The sequence below is a fragment of the Eucyclogobius newberryi genome, unplaced genomic scaffold (genome assembly GCF_026437365.1).
Source record: "Eucyclogobius newberryi isolate DKJ021-1_F unplaced genomic scaffold, fEucNew1.0.hap1 SCAF_14, whole genome shotgun sequence".
NCBI lineage: Eukaryota > Metazoa > Chordata > Actinopteri > Gobiiformes > Gobiidae > Eucyclogobius > Eucyclogobius newberryi.
In genome coordinates, this window is record NW_027315768.1 from 15286389 (window position 1) to 15308000 (window position 21612).

Here is a 21612-nt window from a genome sequence, read left to right on the forward strand (position 1 = left end):
TGGTGCTGACTTTTGAAATGTTTCTTTACAAACTTTTTTTGAAGTCCAACCTCCAAATAATCTGTCAGCGGAAATGATTGATTTTGGGGAGGAAAAATCCCTTCTAACTTGAAACATCCGCTTCTTACATTAGTAAAAACAGATGTGAAGACAACTCTTTTCACCATAAGATCCTCAGGTCCTGACCGGCAGCAGGACATGTAATCAAAAACACGTGACATGTAATCAAAAACACGTGAGACTATTTAAAACTGATGTACAAAACTGTAAAAATAAATCTTCCAAGCTTTCTCTTTAGGCTTTGTTTTATAGATAAGAAATATATTAAAAGTCTGTGTGGCTGTGTCTGGATAGTTATAAGGTAAAGAGACCGGATTATTATTCCTTACAAGCCATTCACAATACCTTAAGTCTTACAATATCTCTGTAACCTTTTTACAATTCAAGTAAAGCCTTTTTAAAAATGCATTTACTCTACATAAAGCACAAAAATATTTCAAAACTGAGGGGACGTGCCACACCACAGACCTTACTTGTAACATTACTAATGGTTGCCATGCCATTTGCTTGTCTGAAGATGTTATTGCTGAATTTATAGTCCATCATCATATACTGTAGTTGTGCTACAGTCGCTTGGACTAAGTACACCATTTGCAAATAAAGGCACATACGTATATAGTTCATTAAGTCAATATTGTGATTATGGTAACAGTCTTTCCTCCACATCACATGATCAAACGAAGCCTGGGAACTTGGCTGTGGCCTGGGAAATGGTCAAATGATTGCAGCGCATGATCTGAGAAACAAATCAATACATCTTTAATTTATTCCACTAAAAATCCCTTTTTACCTGCTCTTTTATGTTTTTTCCCCGCTTTATTTTTGTTCTGATTTCAAGGGATTTCAAAGTGGTATTTAGACATGTAATACGAGTCATCTGCCGCTCTTTGAAAATGAAAGCAGCACCTATCTCAAAAAGAATCCTGCTCCCTTTAATCTGAAGATGCAAACATATACACAATAAATAAATAAATAAAAATCAGGCAATGCAGAGCAGAAATTTGAATCAATATTAAACGTTGTACAGTGCTTTTGCATTTCCAGACCAGTTTATTTCTCTCCGCCCACAACAGCGGCCGTTAGCCACAATCACTGACCCTTTATGCCCACGTCCAAGCCCTGGTGCTCAGGTGCCAGCAGCACCAGCAGCAGCAGCGAGTTGGCAGCCTTCCCCTCCCATGATCTATCAGCAGCTGCAGCATTCCTCAGGGGCTGACCCGGATCAAATGGCAGTGATTTCCCAAACAGGAGAACAGAGATGGGGAGTCTGACCCGAGCCTCTGATCTGCCGCGCGATGTAATGGCTCCAGGTCACAACTGATAGTCGCTCGCGAGTCAGCTCTCAGATCGCACTGGTAGACCTGCGCCATACAACTTATCCTGATCTAACAACCGAAACCTAACTACAAACAATATTTACTGAGTTTTTTAATGATTCATTGTGATTCTCGTTCAGTTTTTTTATTATACAAAATGTACTTTAATGTGCTTTAACTGTGCTGCTATGGGTTTCCCTCAGCATCAGCTTAGAATTGTATTATAGTTCATAGTTGTGTGTTTTAGATATAGGACAATGTACTTGATTTTAAGTTTGAGTGTTGCTCTGCACTGTAATTACTTGATTCTTAGGTACTTGATGCTAAGGTTCACATCCTAAGTTGTAGGTTTTTGATGTTTAACAAAAAATATGCTTGTTTCCATCATAGCAAATCAATAATCTTGCCTTAACCCAAAAGCAGTTCTCTTCTGAGCAACTGTTTTTATTGGGAAACATTCAAGGTCGTCAGTGTTCATTATGTGTGAGATTTCGCTTTGATGCTATTCCAGGGGAATACAACATTTGCTTATTAAAACCATTTTACAGTCATTAGCTGAGCCATGTCCTATTTATGTATACATTTAGCTCAATTCCAGCTGCACTGGTATGAGCGTTTTTGGATCTACCTCTGGTACAGCAGTTGTTGAAGGTTGCCTGGTTTAAAAACTGAATTCATGGTCCAGATTAAGCTCTTTTTTCACAGATATTATTCTGACTGTATTGAAGCTGTCAAAACTCCTCAAATAGCACCAGGTTGAGTGAAATCGCAGTGGACAGTTTGCACCTCGGAGGAATACACTGATAAGATTCACGGTCCGAATGCTAATACGCTGGGCCTGTCGGGAACTTTCTGGCCATTTACACAGTGTGACTTTAGTAAACCTGAGCTGGTTTGAATAACATGAAGAGGGCTAAGGGAAGAGATGGAGGGCTGCGCTTTGATCTATAGGATTGAGATGTGATGAGGCCTGTTCAAAGTGAGTATAAAGTAGTGTTAAGATGGAAAAGGCAAATGCAGCTTTAGTCAGGGAAGAGGATCCGAGGTAGAGCGATGATGAAGAAACGTCCTGTCTCACTCGAGACATCAGCGAGGAAGATAAAACGCTATCTGACATTAAATATACATGTTTCTTGTAAAGTTGTCTCTGCTTTTAAACACACTTTTGTAACCTATAAATTTTGAAACACACGATGTGCCATTGTAGACGGCTGTACAAAGACTAATGAGGAGGTTTCTCATTTAAGGATGTCACTCAGTGTGTTGGAATCAAATATTTATTCAGAACGTATTACCATATTACCAAAACAAATACATGAGCAAAAGTATTCTTACTGGTGGTCTGACTATGTTAGTTAAAAGTCCGACTGCATGAAGCAGAATCAGTGATCGTAACATATACGAGGGTGGCACTAGTCTCTGCGGTGTATTTGTGCATGTTCATGTAATGTTAATGTGTTATTGAGTCATCTCATTGATGACATTACATAATCTCACATAAGACTATTAAAAGTTACTGGCACTTGGTCACAGTGTGCAGGTTGAGAAAGTGGGGAGCTACTCTTGGCTGCTTGTGTCATGAGCCCCAGCGTGTTCTCTGCGTGTTGTTGTTGTTTGTTTGGATGAGTGCCCTGTTTTCCTCTGTTGCAGGTCCAGTGATGAATCCCCAGCGCAGAACTGCTCGCCGCCGGGGCCAGCAGCCCAAGCTGCTCAACAGCCCTGAGGACAGCCTGTACTACAACCAGCTCAATGTGAGTTCAAAGTGGTGATAAAGGCCTTTGTCTGACTTTGGTTCCACATGATAATACAATTAAGCCTACCTGTGCCAGGCCCCGGAGCCCCACCCCCACGTGCCTCTGCCTCTTGTCTTGAACATGTGCTTATGCTCTTTATCTGTTGCTTTCATGTCAGGATGTCTGCCTTCACGGTGAATAATTGATGTGGTTTATCAAAGCTGAGCAAGATGCATGCTTCATCAGACTCACTTGAGCCCTTTGATCAGAAAACATTATGCTGTGACTTCTGATATTATCAGCATCTGCTCGCATTCAACACAAAATCACTTTGAATTAAAAATTAATGACTCTCTGCTCATCTTTTGACTGTGTGCTCTTGGCCCTTTCCTCAGAGAACTCTGGATTATCAGGGGAGTAAGAGGAAGCCGCGAAAACTTGGGTAAATAACTGCTTTCCTACTTCCCCAACTCTAAACAGAGCAGGCCCTTTGTGGAATTAGATCCAGAAATGGAGTTGTTTTCTTATAATGTAAATGGAGAGCCCAAAATAACAGGCCTTTTTATGAGCAGCTGTTTTGCGTCATTAGAGACGGGGCCCAGAATCGGGCTGCGTCAGCTCATTTTAATTGTTCAAATTCTGAGTGTGGATGTACATGTGCGCAGGAACACATGCTGTTTCAATGTCAATTACCAAATACATTTTTATGAGGTGGCGTTTTTCTATTATTCTGTCAGAAACAATAACTAACTGCATTCTTAAATGACATCCCAGTTCAGATAATTCATTTGAATATAGACATAGACACTCTTTGAACAATGCTGTTTTTATACTGTTTAACATCTTCACCTGTGACCTTTCACTTCTCTTCTCCTCACCTCTCTTCTCTTCCCTTCCCTCTTGACAGGCAAATCAAAGTGCTAGATGGAGAAGATGAGTACTACAAATTACTGTCAACTGTGGAGTCTATCCCTGAAGAGGAGTACGAGAGCATGCCTCCCTCCCGCTCCTTCTAGTGGGCCTGTGGATGAGAGTGTCAGCCGGTAAGACAGGGCCCAGACAGGCAGACAGACACTCCAAAGAGCCGCCTGGAGTGCCCTGGATATAGAGCGTGAGGCGAGGCGCTGCTGCAGTGTAAGCGACCTGTGCAGCTGTGTGCTCATCTGATAATCTGATGTGTTTACAAAAACCTCCACACGGTGCATAAGCACTCTGACATTCTCTGTTTAGTTTAGAGATCACAGCTGTTCAGTGGCGTGGAGAATCAAGACGTGTTTTTTAATAAGGCTGAGTGTATCACATGCAAGTAATGTAGATTTGTGTGCTGTAGGGATAGTGCAGAAAGGATTCTCTCAGCCAATACCAATATTATAATAACCAATATTTGTAAATCATCATCATTTTAAAAATCTATGTTAAGGCTCACAAATGGAAGGAAAGTGGTTCACTGATTCACTTTTCACTTAAAAGTGTTGCACTTGTATTTTGCAGTCTTAAAATGAAAGGGGGGAAAAGAACTAGCAGTCCAAAGTCATTTGCTCACTTAATGAATGCATCCCAGCATCATAATTATTCACCACTATTAGTTTAGAAGCGCCTTTCACAACTTTCAGTGGCCAGGGTTCATCAGTAAAGCTAACAAACATATTAGTATGCTAACAGGTCCTGCTTCAAGCAGAATAAAATGCTGTACTATAATTATGCAATGATGCACATGGTTTGCTTTTACAATATATCTGTACTGGAGCAAAACTGATTTTTCTTTATCACATGAAAAAATCAGGTACAGACTCTTTAACCCTTCGGGGTCGACGCCCGCGCCGGCGCGTGTGAAAACATGGTCGGCTTTAGGACCCTGTAGCATGCCGTTGACGTCATACGGAAGTGCAGACCCGTAGCAACATCTGAGTTTTTGTTTTTTTCGAATCCACCAGATAAAACCAAAGTTATGAACGTTTCAATTCCATTAAAAATTTGCGGAAAAATATGCGCTCTTTTCTGCGCGCGTTACATTTCTTATAATAACTTTGTCGTCTTTTGTGATAAAACGAAACGGAAAAAAACGTTAGCCTTGTGCTAACCCGGATGTTCAGGACGCACACGAGGAACGTAAACATTAGTCACATGACAATTAGTCAAAGAGGAAGAACGAACGAGAGGAATTATACTGTTTTTGAGTAGTTTTGGAGAGTTTTAGTATTTCAAGTATTTCATTGTCAGTAATATAGTTGTGAAGCAAAATGAGGGGCACACTTCATGTTGATCAAGTTTAGACCTGGTTTAGACCTGCTTTGGTCCTGGTTTAGTCCTGGTTTAGACCTGGTTTAGTCCTGGTTTAGTCCTGGTTTAGACCTGGTTTAGTCCTGGTTTAGACCTGGTTTAGTCCTGGTTTAGTCCTGGTTTAGTCCTGGTTTAGTCCTGGGTTAGACCTGGTTTAGTCCTGGTTTAGTCCTGATTTAGACCTGGGTTGGACCTGGTTTAGACCTGGTTTAGACCTGGTTTAGAGTTCCTTCTGAACATCACTCACATGGAAGTGCAAGGCCTGTGATGTGGCTCTCTGTGTCATTTTGGACTGAAACTGTTTTGAGAAGTAGCACAAATAGAAAAACGCCTGAGGATTTACCTACTTTTTATTGTAAATAGTGGTTTATTGCTTGTATATATCACAAAAATACTTTTATATGTTCATATTTGCACCTTGTGGTTCAGTTTGAACCTTTTTAAACGCTTGGTTGAGCATGTTTGAGGGTTTCACAATGAAAAAAACATAATTTTTCTAGACGGACTTTGTGTTTTCTGTGTGTGTTTAGGTCCAGTGTGTTGAAATAGTATGTCAAAGTGAAAAACTAACTAACTCATCATATAGGTGAGGTTGTGCTGAAAAAAAAGATACCCAACATTGGTCTGGTAACCATTTCTTAATGTAGTATATCAGGGCAAAATTGAAGGTACCCAAAAACGGCCCAAAAAGCTCCGGACCCCGAAGGGTTAAGTAAAAAGTGAGAATTCATTTTCTCTGATATAAAGCTTAATTAGAACTATAAAAAAACAATACCAATATTGGTCCCAATATATTGTCCATCCCTTATTCGTTGTGTCTATAGCTACAATTTGTATAGCTGTATAGCTGCAGCACGCTAATATGTGCATACCAATATTCCCTGGTACCTATGTTCCCCCTTTTCAATGAACTGGGGAACTGAGGGTACCTCATACTTAAAAAGGTCCTGGTATTCCCCGGTGCATCCATGCCATGCATGTTGTTGAGTGTAGGCCCTAACCCAAAGTTACATATAATTATGATCACCAAATATGAAAAGGTGTATACTTTTTGCTTAAGGTAGGTACCTATGTTCCCCGTTACCTATGTTCCCCCTTTTCTATGAACAGGGAACATAGGTACCTCCTCAAATGATAGAATACCGGTAGGCTACTGGTTCAGGTTCCACATACCAAATAGTTGTGCATAAATGTATGGTTTTATTTTACAGCATAAAATATAGCAGCATTAACCCTAACCCAAACCCTAACCCAGGTCTCGGGAAACAGAGGTACCTGGGTCCATAGGGCTGACCCCGCCTAGAATTACAAAAAAAAAATTAAATGCAGCAATCCTTTTCTTTTCTCATGCCTACACCCGATATAAACCGATACCACTACATGTATTGTTCCTAAAACAACTATGGAACAGTTCAAACATTAGTAGAAGGTCTCTAACAACAGATAGCCTTTATAGAAACTTAATTAATGGATTGGCAAAACCGATATATTAGAACCAATACCCTGTACTTTTATGCGGGTCAGAGCCAATACTCGATGCAATGATTAGCAATGGCAAATATTGTATTGTTATATTAATATGTCAATCATTTTCTGTGAACTAGATTGTTTGTATGACACCAAACACAAGTACAGGTGTAACATTAATAAATCACTTGATTGAAATGTCTAGCATGCTACACGTAATCTCCTATTAATTACATTTGTCAGGCTGAAAAAACTTTCCTCTGAGCTTACAGGCAGAGTGGAGGTATCTCATTTAAAACCACCTATTTCCAAGTATTATGTTTACAGCGTTGTTGGATCTAGAGTCAAATCCTCCCTACTCTTTCGCCTTCTCCCACTGAGGCTGCTGTAGTTCGGGGGGGGCTTTGTGCTGTCGAGAGCAGACCTCACTTTGAATCTCAGCCTAAATACAGGAATTTCCTTTAAAGACGGCAAGTGTCGGAAACGCAGGGCCGGCAAGTTGATTTGTGGAGTCCTCTTTTTTTTCCCTTTTCAATTTGCATATCATTTACTGCATCTCCCTTTTGTTGACACCCGAGGGCCTAAGAGGAGATTTTGATCTTAATAGGAAGAGTAGGGTGGTATGACTGAGATCTCATCCTCCTTCCACTCAGCAGGGTAACATTAGGGGCTTGATAACAGGCTGGTTTTAGTCAAGTTCAATACAGTCCTGGAGGTTTAAGAGGGGCGAAGTGAGACAGAGGTATGCCTAAGGTCTAAATAAAACCAATGAATCAAAGTTATCTGCGTTCAACATCGCACAAGGATCACATGACTGACTGAGCTGTGTATACCCCCAGAAGCAGGCACAGTAAGATGCTTTGCACCAAGTCATGGTCAAATTCAGTGAACCAGGAAACCAAAGCACATATAACTGCTACAAACAATAAAAGGTTTAAAGCACAATGGACAGCCACATCACCGTCTGTCAGGTCAGGTCATGTTTGTAAATGAGAATTAGTTGGCAAATATTTTACCTGGATAAATAAAGGTTGAAAATACAAGTCAGTCCTTGGGCAGTGGAGCATGGAGTGAATAATGCATGAAATTGTAAAGCACATTTTGTTTTCTCAACTCAATATAACTATTAGTTACCATCAGTGATTTCAAAAGTTGGTCATTACAATTCACAAAAAAAATATATATTGGAGGTCACATGTTTTTCCCCTCTTATGATAAAGATGAAATGAGTCTGGAGAACAAAGCTAATCTGCTGCAGGACTTACAATACACATATGGTGAGTTCATGTCTAGAAATTGGTCTGTCCGTGTAGTTTTCTTTTAATCATACTTTTATACACAAAAGTCCACTATTCCTCTTAATAAATAGGCCGAGAGAATTAAGCAAAGTGATTGAACCTCTATGTCTTGCCTATTTTTGTGCAGCTCCTCGGAAATAGATTCAAAGCGGAGACCAGTGGCAGTGTTCTAATGTGGTGTCACAGTAACGTTTCACCTCGGGTCGTGAGCACAGATCTGCCATAATTAAAATCCTGCTTTTGCATTACTCCCTTGCTGGGATAGTTGGTTCCTCAGAAGACAGTCTGAAATAGGTCACCCCTGCACCCCGTAGTGCATCTTAAAAGTACACTGAATCAATTAAGTGTGATCATGCTCCCTTGATTATTTTGGCCCTGTTTTACCACGGAGAGGAATTTCAAATAGGCTCTCGTTTGAATAACAAGGTTGGACTGTGGTGACAAATGGTGCCAGAGTGGGTGTTTCTACGCGGGTTTTTCGCTGCCAAATTAACTCCCTGGCTGATTGCCTGCTTTAGCATATGAGAGGAGGTGTGCGGAGGTGTGAACCTAATTGGCTTGGTTTGCTGATTATGCACTATAAAAGGCAAATATTATGAAATACTTCATCACTAACTGGTTTGACCAGACTTATGGACAGAACAGGATATAGTTGGACCCAGTTTGACTCTGTCACCTGTTTGTGTGTTTAACAGAATGTCATAAATGTGCAGAGTGGAGTTTTCCCTCATTAGACCTGACACATGTGGCCTGTGAGGGAGAGAGTACTGAGAGCTCCTTTAATGTGGCCAGCATTACTTTGCTTGTTATTCCTTCCCATTTGTGCTATTTGCTTCATCTGCCACATTTTCATTAGAGTTTCTTCATCATAGGCAGCCCAAAACACGGAGAGCAAAGTTTTAAAGCACCTTTCTGTAAAGCCACGAGCAGCAGCCCTAACAAATGATGAAAAGCTTTTATTTTCTAAAGAAGCATACTTACCTTTTCACCTAATAGTGATGTCTCACTTCAAAGAGAGAATGCGATTAGGCCGACATTGTCCTGTTTCTATATCCTCTCAGTTCAAAGACACACTTTCAATACCCGCATTTTATGCACGGCCTTTTCAAACACTTTTCCAATGCAGTTTACTTGCTTTGTTAGCCTGATTTGACTAGCAGACCAAACCACTATCCAGTATATAATATGTTTCCATACATAAATAATAGGGGTGGCTGTGGGCTAGTTTATGTTCCTTTGAGTTGCTTTAAGTTTATATGAATATGAATAGCACAGGGGAATGCAGGGCCTGAAATAGCTTCCGACTTAGCATTGGGTAATGATGACCAAAGATGATTCTGATGCACATGTCAGATGTGTGGAGGACTCTCCGAGCACAGGGACATTCCCCATAGACTGCTTTAATAAAGACAGTGTTCCAGAGAGGAGGCTGTGGGCCCAGGCAAAAGCTCGAGCACATAAAAGACTCACATCAAAGCTCTGCTAATGACAGGGGTTGCATTAGGCTAACACAGGCTTTGTCTCTGCTTCCTCACACCTGCAGTTACAGCCTTTCACTGCTGTTTGAGACACATTTGCATCAATATAAGATGCAGAGAGAAGAGTTTGTTCTGACTAATCTTTATGGCGACCACGTGTTTTGGTCCAAATTACCGCTTCCTCTTTGAGAAGAGCTATGTCACCATTCAGCTACTTCCTGCTGTAAACATGGGTAAAGCTAGGATAGACTTACATAGAACAATAGCACCCTTATGGAGGAGGTGTTATCCGGCACACCGTGAAATGTATTGACTTAAAAGTTTTCTCTGCCTCCGGTGTTGGAACGGGATTTGACAAATCAGAGCGTGAAATTGTGATTAGCCCCTCTCAGTTTGGGAGTGAGTGCGGCACAGGCACTTGGCATGGCCAAAGGTGTAACCTGTTCTGTTGTGCGTGGCACTGCTTCTCCAGATGGAGGACCAGCTGCCCCGAACATGCTCTGTGTGCCCAACATGCTGCAGCCTTTGTTCAAGAAAGATCATCTACTTATTTTTGCCTCTCTACCAAAACTTAATGTTTCAACTCTTCAATCCTTTGACTGGAATTTACCTCTCAGCCTCTTTCATGTTCCCAATCTTCCCACTGACTCAAGAAGGTACACTTTATTAGCCACGTAGTGAAATTAGACTTCTTCATTGGCCTCAGCAGCATTGATGCCCCGGCAGCGCCCAAGGACCCATATCCAGATCATGTTTTGGTTTGCAATGCAAATAGCTTTATTTCATTTAATTATTTCATTTTAATACATTTTTCAGGCCTGACTCCATTAAAACAGTTTTGCAGCAATGGACAGAGCAATAACATTCACAATTCACCTCCTTGTCAATGCTCAATTTAGTCAGATCTTGTAAGCTAAGCAGGACGGGGCCTGGTTTGTACTTGGGTGGGAGACCGCTGGAACACCAGGTGCCACAGGGGGCTGCAGTGGCTCTAGGGCAAACTGTCATTGTGTCTTTAGGCAAGACATTTCACCCATATTTCCTAGTATGAATGTTAATGAGGTCGGAGGGGCCAATGGTGCAGATCAACAGCCTTGCTTCATCAGTTTTCCCCAGGGCAGCTGTAGCTTACCACCACCAGGTGTGGCGTGAATGAATAATGCAGTGTGAAGTGTATTTGAGTGTTCCCATGGACAGAACTGTACAATGGTGGGCACAGCCAGGTATTACATGCCCGTTTGTCATTGGTGGTCAAAGGCAGGAGATGTCAAATTAACTTCCTGACCAGATAAGGTGCTTCCTGAGTTACATATATTACTGAATTGCTGAGGACAGTAGTGTTTACTTCAGGATAGAAGTAAAACACTGCAATCGTGTCAGTTTTCCATTTTGCTCATCTAAACGAATAAGCCAAGTTTTGTTTTTGATATATTTTATACAAAATTTTCTGTGTCAACTGTTTTCTGTTGCTTGAATTTTATCGTATTGTCTGCAAATAATAATAAATCTGAATATTGTCACACAAGAAGGAGATCATTGATGTAATGAAGAAAAGATTGCTGTGTTACACTTCATGGGGTTTGACTTTTGGCAAATGATCAAAGCCTGAAATCAACTCACGACACCGTGGCAGCAACCACACATGTGCTGTACCTTTATCCACTGCACCACCGGCGAGCTTAGACTTATGACCAGTGACACAGATCAGATGAGCATTTGTGTGAAAAGGACTGGTTCACTTGTGCCAGGACCTGTTTAAAGCAGAAAAGCACACAGGAGAAGTGGTAAACCATTCGGCCCAAAACCACATTGTGAATCAAGTGAATGAGCTGTTGGTGGAGGAGGGATTTGTTGATTGTAGAGGATTTTCTCCAGTAACTTGGAGACTGTTGGAAGAATTGTAATAGGTCTGAAATGTGATAATCGGATTTTAAAATAGGGATGATCTGGGCAGTTTTCCAGTAGGACGAGAAAACAGAAAGTCTAATGCAGTGATTAATGAGATGATGGAACAGAAGGATGAAAGTATCAGCATTTGTCATGTTTACACCCGTTATGTCACAGGAGAGAGAACTGTTAAGCGACTGTAATGTGGTATGAAGTTCACGTGAGGAGATCTCTGAGGATGAAAATAAAGGAGAGGTAAAAGGAGTCATAGATGAAACTAAAAACTAAGATTAAAACTAGATATTTTTATGTCTTCTTTTTTTCTGTGTGTTTTAGATTTCTCCTTTTGAATCTGCAAATATTAAACTTCACAACCAAACCTATAACTATAGACTTAATTAAAGATGTTCTTGTTTTGTTCTAAGAATAAATCATCATAATTAGTTCTTTACAGTATAGCTGAGACATTGAGTTAGCTGTAACGACAATTCTCAGCATCATACTCACACTTGAACTTGAACACACTCTCTGCTTCATAGATATATTAGACTTGCTTTGTGTGGGACAAGCAGCACTGCCTGCGCCTCAGTTCAAACATGAGGAGGGGAAGGAGGGGTCCGGTCCTTAAGGCTGGATTAAGACTTCCAGGGTGGGCCGGAGAAGGTAAAGCGACCCTTCCCGCCCTGCGCGACCCCGGGGCCCACAGCACATGGCCAAGACTTTGCTCTTTGCTCTTGAATATGCAGCGCTGCCCTGCATCATAGGCTCACCAGAGAGAAAAGAGTTGTATCGCGTTGCAGGCAAAATGAGGGAGACCAAAGTTGGAGTTTGTGTGTCGGGGGTTTCGAACAATGGCAGCTTTCTGTCAGACAGCGACTTCAAAGCTGCGCTGAGTGACTGCTCTGAGTTATACTTTGTTGTAGATCACTGAGGAAATTCACAGATGTTTTCTCATACGAGACACCATTATAGCGGCTCAAGTACCCAGTAGCCCAGAGCGCCTCTCTCCCACACTCGCTCTCCCCCGCCCTGCCCCTCCTCTCCCCCGCCCTCCTCCGCCTCAGCCCTCTGATATGGCTGTGATGAGACAGATGTGGAACCTGTTTTCTCTCCAACTGTCCAGAGAATCTCCAAGTTGAAAAGGCATGGTGTTGTGGCACTCTTCACCTTCTCTGTCAGCTCCTCAGCTCGCTCTGACAGTTTGCTCCAAAAGTCTCAGAGTGTCAGAATGATGTGCAGTGTTCAGATTCTTTTCAGGTCAATAAAACCAGGCCCGCGACTGTTGTGCAACTGTTTACACGAATTCTGACACTACTGTATAGTGCTGATAATTACATATCATTCCCTCTCTTTTCAGATCACGTCACTGAATATTAGATGATGAAGATGCTACAGAAACAATCAACCTGTTTTATATTTTTATTTCATTAGAGCCAACTGATGTCTTATCATCATGCATTGTATGATTGTACAATAAAACGTGTAATTTGTTGTCAAAAAAAACAACAAACTATTGAACTAAAAAATTATTTTGATATTTGTTTTACAAAGTCAAACTTTGAAATACAGTTAGCCAAGGGATTCTTTTTAAACTGTCAGCTCTGAAGTTTGATTTCTGTTCTTTTTTAAAGATGATAAAACAAGATTAAAGAAGACTACAGGCTCCTGGTTATTTCACTTCATCTTTGGTTGCAGAAATGATGTGGCATGACGGAATTCCACTTTTAAAAACTTGCTTCTATAATCACATTTCTGATTAGAATAACAAATACATGCAGCACAATCTATGCTGAACATTTGGATTCGGCAGGCAGAGAACTCGGGGCTCCTCCAAGTTAATTTCCTCCACAAATGTTTGAGGAAAGTGTCACATAAAGTGAACTGGAGGCATAGCCAGAAGTCAGTGAGTGTTTGGAGCCCGGAAATTACCTGAGGGAGCAGCATTGTAAGCTCACTGTCATGAATTTGTACCAACTATATCAAAGTCCTGCTCAGTCAGACCTGTCCCTCATGAGGCCCATTCACATTCAAATGCACTGACTCACTTACTGTACCACATAACCAATCTCCCATCACTCAGTTTGTATAACACATGAGTCACAGAAGCAATGCCGGTTTGGTTTCTTGGTTAATAAAGTGACTGATTTTTATAGATGCTTATTTGTAAGTGGACAATCTATACACCCAGTAGCTTACACTGCAAATACTTATTGATAATTATAGACTATTAAGATAGTTGTTGGCTACTGGCTTGAAGTGGCTTGTCTGATTTTCTTGATAATATATGTTTCTTTTTTAGTCCTCCTCCTCTGTGATGTAAACAAGGTTAATCTGGCACATATTTTATGAGTCCTGTGTAGTTTGTGAACGCACTGCAGAGTGGAGCAACCCAGCAGGACCCCCGCTCTCCCCCCCTGAATGTGTAAAGCCGTGGGAGAGGACTGGGTACATTAATCCCTTCAAAGGAACACATCTAATTCAAAATCTGCCGCTGCAAACCAGTGGAGAGGACACTGATTGTTTCTGCGGGGACGCCAGATAGAGATCAGAGGAGTCAAACTATAGCACCCATTTGTAAGGCACAAGTCACATGCACCAACACAAAATTTGAGATTAATCCAATTTACATTTGCAGTTTATTCGATGGGGAGGTTGCCTTGTGTCACATTTGCAGACAATGATGCGATGTTGTGTGTGGGGAACTTTAACTTGTATGCATGAATGAAGTTAAAGGTTTGACTTGCTTCAACTTACTTCAACATTTTGGCATCAATTAGATTAGAAGTTAAGTTATATTGTAGAACTGTTGAACTTTCAACCCTCCTTTAAGTGCACAAAAAACATGATATAGAGAATTAATGTCATATATTATCAGGTGTCACTTTTAATACTTGCAACAGCATCTATCCAATGTAGTGAACAAAGAACTAACATTTCACACAGCACAGGTGATGGACAGACTTTCTTTTTTTTGTCATTAAACAAATAATGAAATGAACATTATATGATTAAAATGAATAATACACCATTGCCTAGCTAAAACGCCCCATGTTTAAGCTCTACAAAGCCACACAATCTTTAGAGATTGTGATAAAAACAAATGAGAAATAATTCCGAGGCACATAATGAAGTGTTTAATGTAGTGTACAGTTCAAAAGCTCTATAAAGCCCGAGAATTCACATCAGAAACGACAAAGAGATGCTGATTGTCCAGAGATCTGAAGTTTGTGTTGAGTCACTTAAGTTGCCTCCATCAAACAGGCAGGAATCGCTCTTGGAGATCTCCCCGCGCAGATAACAATGTCACATTGTCACATAGGGCTCGGCTACAAATCCTTAATTACAAAAAGAGGATCAGATGACTACAGCGGCCAATAGCGGGGTCTCCAGGCGGCAGGGGCGTCTTTGATCAAGAAAATCCAATTATTTGTGTATATACATTTCCCACATAGTGATTACTTCATTAATTGTCCCGCCTTTATCTCCTCCCTTCCCATCCCCCCTAATAATCAGCCCCTTTATCCAGACCAACAAACACACCATAGGAGCTTTGTGGATTCAAAGGATTTGCTTTCCCCTCTCAAAGAGCCGCTATTCTTTGATGATTGGGCAGCGGCAAACTTCAAAGTAATAAATCTTATTTCTGACTGGCTGGCGGCCCACCAAAGTCTTTATCAAATTCTAAGAAGTGATCCCTCACTCCTCAGATGGTCCGAGGATATCTGGCAGAGCGGAGGCTCCGAGACGCGCCGCGACGACACATTTAACCGCGAATGAGCGCATTTGACTGAATTTTCACTTTTATTCGCTTTTCTCCGCGCGGAAGGAAAGAGGAGGAGGACCATGGCAGCGGTGGCGATGCTCCGGAATGAAACTCTCCAGGCTTTTCTTCAGGTTTGTGAGAACTTTACCTGGATAAACTTACAACTTTGACGGTAATTACGCGTGTGTAAAGTCGATGCAGTGTGTGCTCACTGTAAGTACACGGGACATGTCTTTATCGATTCAATAACTCATTTATACAATAGTCTAGTGAGGCTGTGACAGTGTTTGTCATACATTTTACATGCATTTTAATGTTGCATCCTGAGTAATGCTATTTCTTTCCTTAAGCTACATTTGAATGCTTTGCCCCATGAGCGGCATCAAAACAAACATAGGTGTGTTCTTTGTCTAACTGTAGGTTAAGTGAGAAAAGACTGAACGTTGAGTTGTCCACAAACAATCCGAGTGTTGTTCAAATGTGTTTTAATGTAAGTGTCTTTGTTCGCAGGACCGCACTCCCAACTCCTCTCCAGAGAACTGTAAGCACTCTCCTCTGGCCCTTCTGGCGGCGACCTGTAACAGGATCGGACACCACCACGGCTCAAACCCCGCAGACTTCCTCCAGGTCCCGTACGACCCCACACTGGGCTCGCCCTCGCGCCTCTTTCACCCGTGGACTAACGAGGGCGCATCTGCGCCTAACTCCACTTTTGGACTACCCTCCAAGCCGCAGTTGTCCGCGCACATCCAGAGCTCCTTCAGTGCCCCGCACGAGCTGCCCCTCACGCCCCCCGCGGACCCCTCATACCCCTATGACTTTTCCCCGGTCAAGATGCTGCCCTGCTCCATGCAGTCCAGCTGCCCCCCGCCCACCTACGTCCCGGCGGTCAGTTACGCGCCCACGCCCATTGCCCCCACGATGCCCAGCTTCGTCCAGCAGCAGAGACAGTTGTCTCCAAACCCGGGCGAGGACATCCCGTGGTGGAGCCTGCAGCAGAGCAGCCACGTGGGCCACTCGCCCTCTCTTGGGCCGCACCGCTTCCAGCTCCAGAGAGGCTTAGTTTTGGGACATACGGACTTCGCTCAATATCAGACTCAAATCGCAGCACTTCTTCACACAAAGTCCCCTCTTGCGACAGCCCGGAGGTGCCGGAGGTGCCGCTGTCCCAACTGTCAGGCGTCCACGTCCAGCGACGAGCCCGGCAAGAAGAAACAGCACATCTGCCACATTCCGGGCTGCGGGAAAGTTTACGGGAAGACGTCTCATCTGAAAGCGCATCTGCGGTGGCACTCGGGGGAGCGGCCGTTTGTCTGCAACTGGCTTTTCTGTGGCAAAAGCTTCACGCGCTCAGACGAGCTGCAGAGACACCTGAGGACTCACACCGGCGAGAAGCGCTTCGTGTGTCCGGACTGTTGTAAGCGCTTCATGCGCAGTGACCATTTGGCCAAACACGTCAAAACGCACCAGAACAAAAAGAGCAAATGCCACGAGAAGACACTGGAGCACGTGAAAAGGGAAGACCCCCGGAGTTTAATGTAGCACATAAAGCCATGGAGCTGCTGAGGGTCAAGGGCACTGGGCCTGCACCCACAGGGAGACATAGTGTTCAGAACTCAAGAAGCACTTTTGGTTTCTTTGTGTTCATTTGATGAGAAATAGTAGTTTCACTGTTACGTGTGCATAAAGCACTATTAAAACTGGGGCAATCTTCAGACAATGAGATAAGTTATTGGCATTTGGACAATCATCAGGTTTGAATTGATTCTGAACATCTCCAGAGTTTGCTGAGCCCTGCTCTGACACTGTCCACAGGTACATATTTGTTTCTTTTCAGATGAACTCTTGTGACAGTAGTTTAACATCTCTGTAGCACTTGTGTAAATATATAAAGTCATACGTCAAGTCGCTGTCTATACCATATCAGGAAGACAAGTGTTAAACTTGTGCTTGGATCATAATGTCTTCGGTGGAAGATTCTCTCCCATGCAAATAAGATTTAATAGCTTTTGTTGAATGAAAGTGTCAGTTTTGCTCCTTTTGGGGTGTTTTTAAGCATGCTCTCGCAAAGATCTGCTATTGTTGATAAGACCCAAATACTGTGTGAGAATAAAGACTATACATTTTACTCTTGCGACTAATTCATTTAATGAAAGTGATTTGATTGTAATTATTATGTTCCCCCGACTAAATTGCCAGTTTTCTGAAGCTTTAAAAACTAATGTAATTTACATTTCCTGGGCAATACTTTTTCAAATATTTCAAACATTTACAATTCATCAGCAGCTTAAATAAATAACAACTGCTCTTCAGCCCAAATATTTGTTAGATTTGTGTCGCTCAGAAAGTGCCAGAATAGAAATGGAGCTTTATGTTATTTTCCTTTTATCTACCTATACTTGGCTACATCTTTTATTTATTTTTGTGAAAATGTATCATCAACATACAGTGGTATTTCGTGATGAATGGTCAATTCAGAAGGTCTATTTTATTTTAAACATTTGGAGAGTTTTTAAGTTTTTTATTGTCTCTTGAATAACAACCCACTTTACCTGAATTATTGAACTTGCATGCATTTTATATTTTTTGGGAACAATCCTTCCTCATGCTTGGATTCTAATAGTCTATTTGAAGGATACAAAGTAATTTTAAAATAGGCCTAATTGTTTATAAGAGACATGTGGGACAATAAAGGAATATCTTATCTTATCTTAAATGAATGAATGGAACGTGAGGTCCAGGTTTTGTCCCGTGCCAAACAGCGCCCTCTGTTGTGCGCTTCCGCCGGGGCTGAGCAGAGCGGGATGGCCCTTCAGGTGAGAGCACTTCATGCTTCTTTACTCCTAATGAGCCGAATCCAAAGGACCAGGACATTTTTGAAACGTCTAATCCACCCCATAACCACGAAAAAACTGACATTGAAAATGTTACTTTTTGCCATTTTTCAAATCACATTTGCATTTGAAATAAGCCTTATCTTGCACGAAATTCACAAATTGACAATATTGTATAAATAATGCATGATAAAAAGGGTAAAGGAAGACGCGAAGAAAACATACTCAATTGTGGAGTAAATGCAAATCTTCCAAGGACTTACTGTATGTATAACTGAAGCTTTAACATTCCATAACTTTTGGCGGGATCCAAATTGCCCAATAGGATTACTGTAAAGTCCCTTACTATTGGCTAGTGTGTGTTATCATAATGTCTCTCACAGCTAATGGAGTAGTGCATGTTTACATGAGCATACATTTAGATAAAAAGACATAATTTATGTCGATTTTATATAACATTAAGAAAGTTGGCTATATTTTCTGGGGTGTCTTTAAAGACACATTTTGGCAGCACTTTGACAGTATTTTGACAACTGCACCTTAGATGCTCCATCTCACGTCTCTGACCTGTAGATTCAGATGCTTCTCAACCGGCTGGAGGAACACTCGCTGCTCTAGATGAACTGCTCTTCATCTGCCTGGATGAACTGTCTTATCTGCAAATGAACATCTGCAGCCCGTCCTGTCCGTCTGTGAGAGTAGGATCTCTCCTTTACTGTGGTACTGAGTTTTCTCAGTCTAATGCAGGGGATGCTGGTACAGTTATCCCTTTGCTAAATTCCTGTGAACATTCTTTAATCTGCTTTTCATTGTTGCCCATTGAGTCAACTGCTGTTGTGTTTGGGGCATTACAAAAATACATTTAATTGAATAATATCTTTGAAGGGTTTTTACCCAGAAAAGTCCAAAGAGCTGAGTTCCTAAGCTCCCAGTTCCTCTTCTTGTGTCCACACTGAACAAGTACTGGCTGTACATATAAAGATGTGCTCCGTACATCAAAGGTAAAGGGGGTCGTATGATTTGCCACTTTATTGAGAGTATAATTGATATTGAATTAATTTATCTAATCTATCAATCTAATAACTTGAATCAAATGTCATTTAATGGACCACCTGAGAGGTCCCTGCACACAAATGTATTAGCTGTATCTACCTTTGGTCACACTTGATTAAGAAACTACAATCACAACTGAGCCTGTCTTGCGAGTACTTTAACCTGTAGAGGACACAAGGGTTTCTCCTTCACAGTTTGTCCCTGCCATATCTCTGGTTCTTCTCTTCCAGAATTCCAGGCTCTCTGAGCTGCAGAGGCTGCACTAGCACAGATTCATGATTGGTGCAAGTTCTGTGCTTTCGATACAGACCATTCAGATCAGAGAGAGGACACAGAGTTTTAATCACACTGAATTTCAGTGAGAAGGAAAAAACGACTCACAATCTCAAAATAACACTACGTGTGCAAAACTGCTGTCATAGAGGCACTGTTACCTTCAAGTAAAAGTAAAGGTAAAGGTCATTGGATCTAACATCAGCCTATGTGGTTCGACCACGCCGTGTCTTCAGGGCTAAACTGGACTGGCAATGCAATTGAGAGACTCATGCTTTCTAATTGGATAATTGTCTTGAGAACATAAACAAGGCCATCTTGTCCAAACATTTTGTAAATGAGAATAAATCAGAATTACATATTGTTATGAGCAAAAGCTACATTGATCAGATATTTTATCTAGTAAAATAGTACAATGTTCTTTAAAGTTTACATGACAGGTTAAAGTACGCATTTCACTAAACTTTTGTGAGCAAGATTTTACTAAACATTCTGCACATTTGTTCCCAGTTTTTTTTTTAAATTATAAGTTTATAATTGTACTTTCTGGTTGGTCATGGGCAGCAAATATGACGTAGGTTGAGGTAATTCCACAACTGTTACCTAACAATCATACTGTAAACAAGAGCCAAAGTCCATATCAATTACAGAGGATTTGACAATAAATAATACCATATAACACCTTTATTTTGTTGAATGATTGTTTAAACTGTCAGAAAAGTGTATACGTCAAGTGTTAATGGATGTCTTATATTAACAAAATCGTCTCTGTGTTTTCAATGGCATGTCGCATTTTGATGACATCCTATAATTTCGTTTTATATCTTAGCACTACTTCCTGTAATTTTACATATTAACGGAAATAAAACTATGAAAAATATTAAGCACAGGTGCTATCCCACACAACTAATAATTAGTCATAATTAGAAAAACAGGAGAACAACTTCCTATTGACTGTTTTAATACTGTATACAACAAGAACCAGCGTAATAAAATATGGAATATCTGACAATTACCACTGTGGGTTACAGGCCTGCCGAGTTCTCTCTATGTCTGTCCCAAGCCTGGATAAATGAAGAGAGAAGCCTCAGGAATGGCATGTTAACAAACATATTCCATCGTGCAATGTGCTGCATTAGGAGGCAGAGGAGTCACTGTGAGCCTGGATGTAGTGTTCTGAATTAGGAGGCAGAATAGTCACTGTGAGCCTGAACGTAGTGTGCTGCAGTAGGAGGCAGAGCAGAGGAGTCACTGTGAGCCTGGACGTAGTGTTCTGAATTAGGAGGCTGAAGAGTCACTGTGAGCCTGGACGTAGTGTGCTGCAGTAGGAGGTAGAGGAGTCACTGTGAGCCTGGACGTAGTGTTCTGAATTAGGAGGCTGAAGAGTCACTGTGAGCCTGGACGTAGTGTGCTGCAGTAGGAGGCAGAGCAGAGGAGTCACTGTGAGCCTGGACGTAGTGTGCTGCAGTAGGAGGCAGAGGAGTCACTGTGACCCTGGACGTAGTGTTCTGAATTAGGAGGCTGAAGAGTCACTGTGAGCCTGGACGTAGTGTGCTGCAGTAGGAGGCAGAGGAGTCACTGTGACCCTGGGTGTAGTGTGCTGAATTAGTAGGCAGAGGAATCACTGTGACCCTGGATGTAGTGTGCTGAATTAGGAGGCAGAGGAGTCACTGTGACCCTGGGTGTAGTGTGCTGCAGTAGGAGGCAGAGGAGTCACTGTGACCCTGGGTGTAGTGTGCTGCAGTAGGAGGCAGAGGAGTCACTGTGACCCTGGGTGTAGTGTGCTGCAGTAGGAGGCAGAGGAGTCACTGTGACCCTGGGTGTAGTGTGCTGAATTAGGAGGCAGAGGAGTCACTGTGACCCTGGGTGTAGTGTGCTGCAGTAGGAGGCAGAGGAGTCACTGTGACCCTGGATGTAGTGTGCTGCAGTAGGAGGCAGAGGAGTCACTGTGACCCAGGATGTAGTGTGCTGCAGTAGGAGGCAGAGGAGTCACTGTGACCCTGGGTGTAGTGTGCTGCAGTAGGAGGCAGAGGAGTCACTGTGACCCTGGATGTAGTGTGCTGCAGTAGGAGGCAGAGGAGTCACTGTGACCCTGGGTGTAGTGTGCTGCAGTAGGAGGCAGAGGAGTCACTGTGACCCTGGGTGTAGTGTGCTGCAGTAGGAGGCAGAG

At 42.0% G+C, this 21612-nt stretch overlaps 2 protein-coding genes across 2 annotated transcripts in view; both read left to right on the forward strand.

Annotated features, from left to right (window-relative positions):
- myo3b (myosin IIIB) overlaps positions 1 to 14064 on the forward strand; it is a 59247-nt gene extending 45183 nt beyond the window's left edge. Inside the window, exons 32-35 of the mRNA XM_072444424.1 lie at positions 3027 to 3127; positions 3505 to 3551; positions 4017 to 4152; positions 13870 to 14064. Coding sequence (XP_072300525.1) covers positions 3027 to 3127; positions 3505 to 3551; positions 4017 to 4125 — 257 coding nt within the window. The 3' untranslated portion in view covers positions 4126 to 4152; positions 13870 to 14064. The remainder of the gene's footprint in view (positions 1 to 3026; positions 3128 to 3504; positions 3552 to 4016; positions 4153 to 13869) is intronic.
- A 576-nt stretch (positions 14065 to 14640) lies between these two features.
- On the forward strand, positions 14641 to 17410 carry sp5a (Sp5 transcription factor a). The gene is made up of 2 exons (XM_072444425.1): positions 14641 to 15413; positions 15793 to 17410. Exons 1-2 carry the CDS (start codon positions 15363 to 15365, stop codon positions 16822 to 16824), a joined length of 1083 nt encoding a protein of 360 aa, XP_072300526.1. The 5' UTR covers positions 14641 to 15362; the 3' UTR covers positions 16825 to 17410.
- The last annotated feature ends 4202 nt before the right edge of the window (positions 17411 to 21612 follow it).

Bases quoted from the DNA above. Each gene is read 5' to 3' on its own strand.
- sp5a (XM_072444425.1), top strand. From the start codon at position 15,363: ATGGCAGCGGTGGCGATGCTCCGGAATGAAACTCTCCAGGCTTTTCTT. The intron at 15,414-15,792 runs GTTTGTGAGAAC...CTTTGTTCGCAG, and splicing joins CTCTCCAGGCTTTTCTTCAG to GACCGCACTCCCAACTCCTC.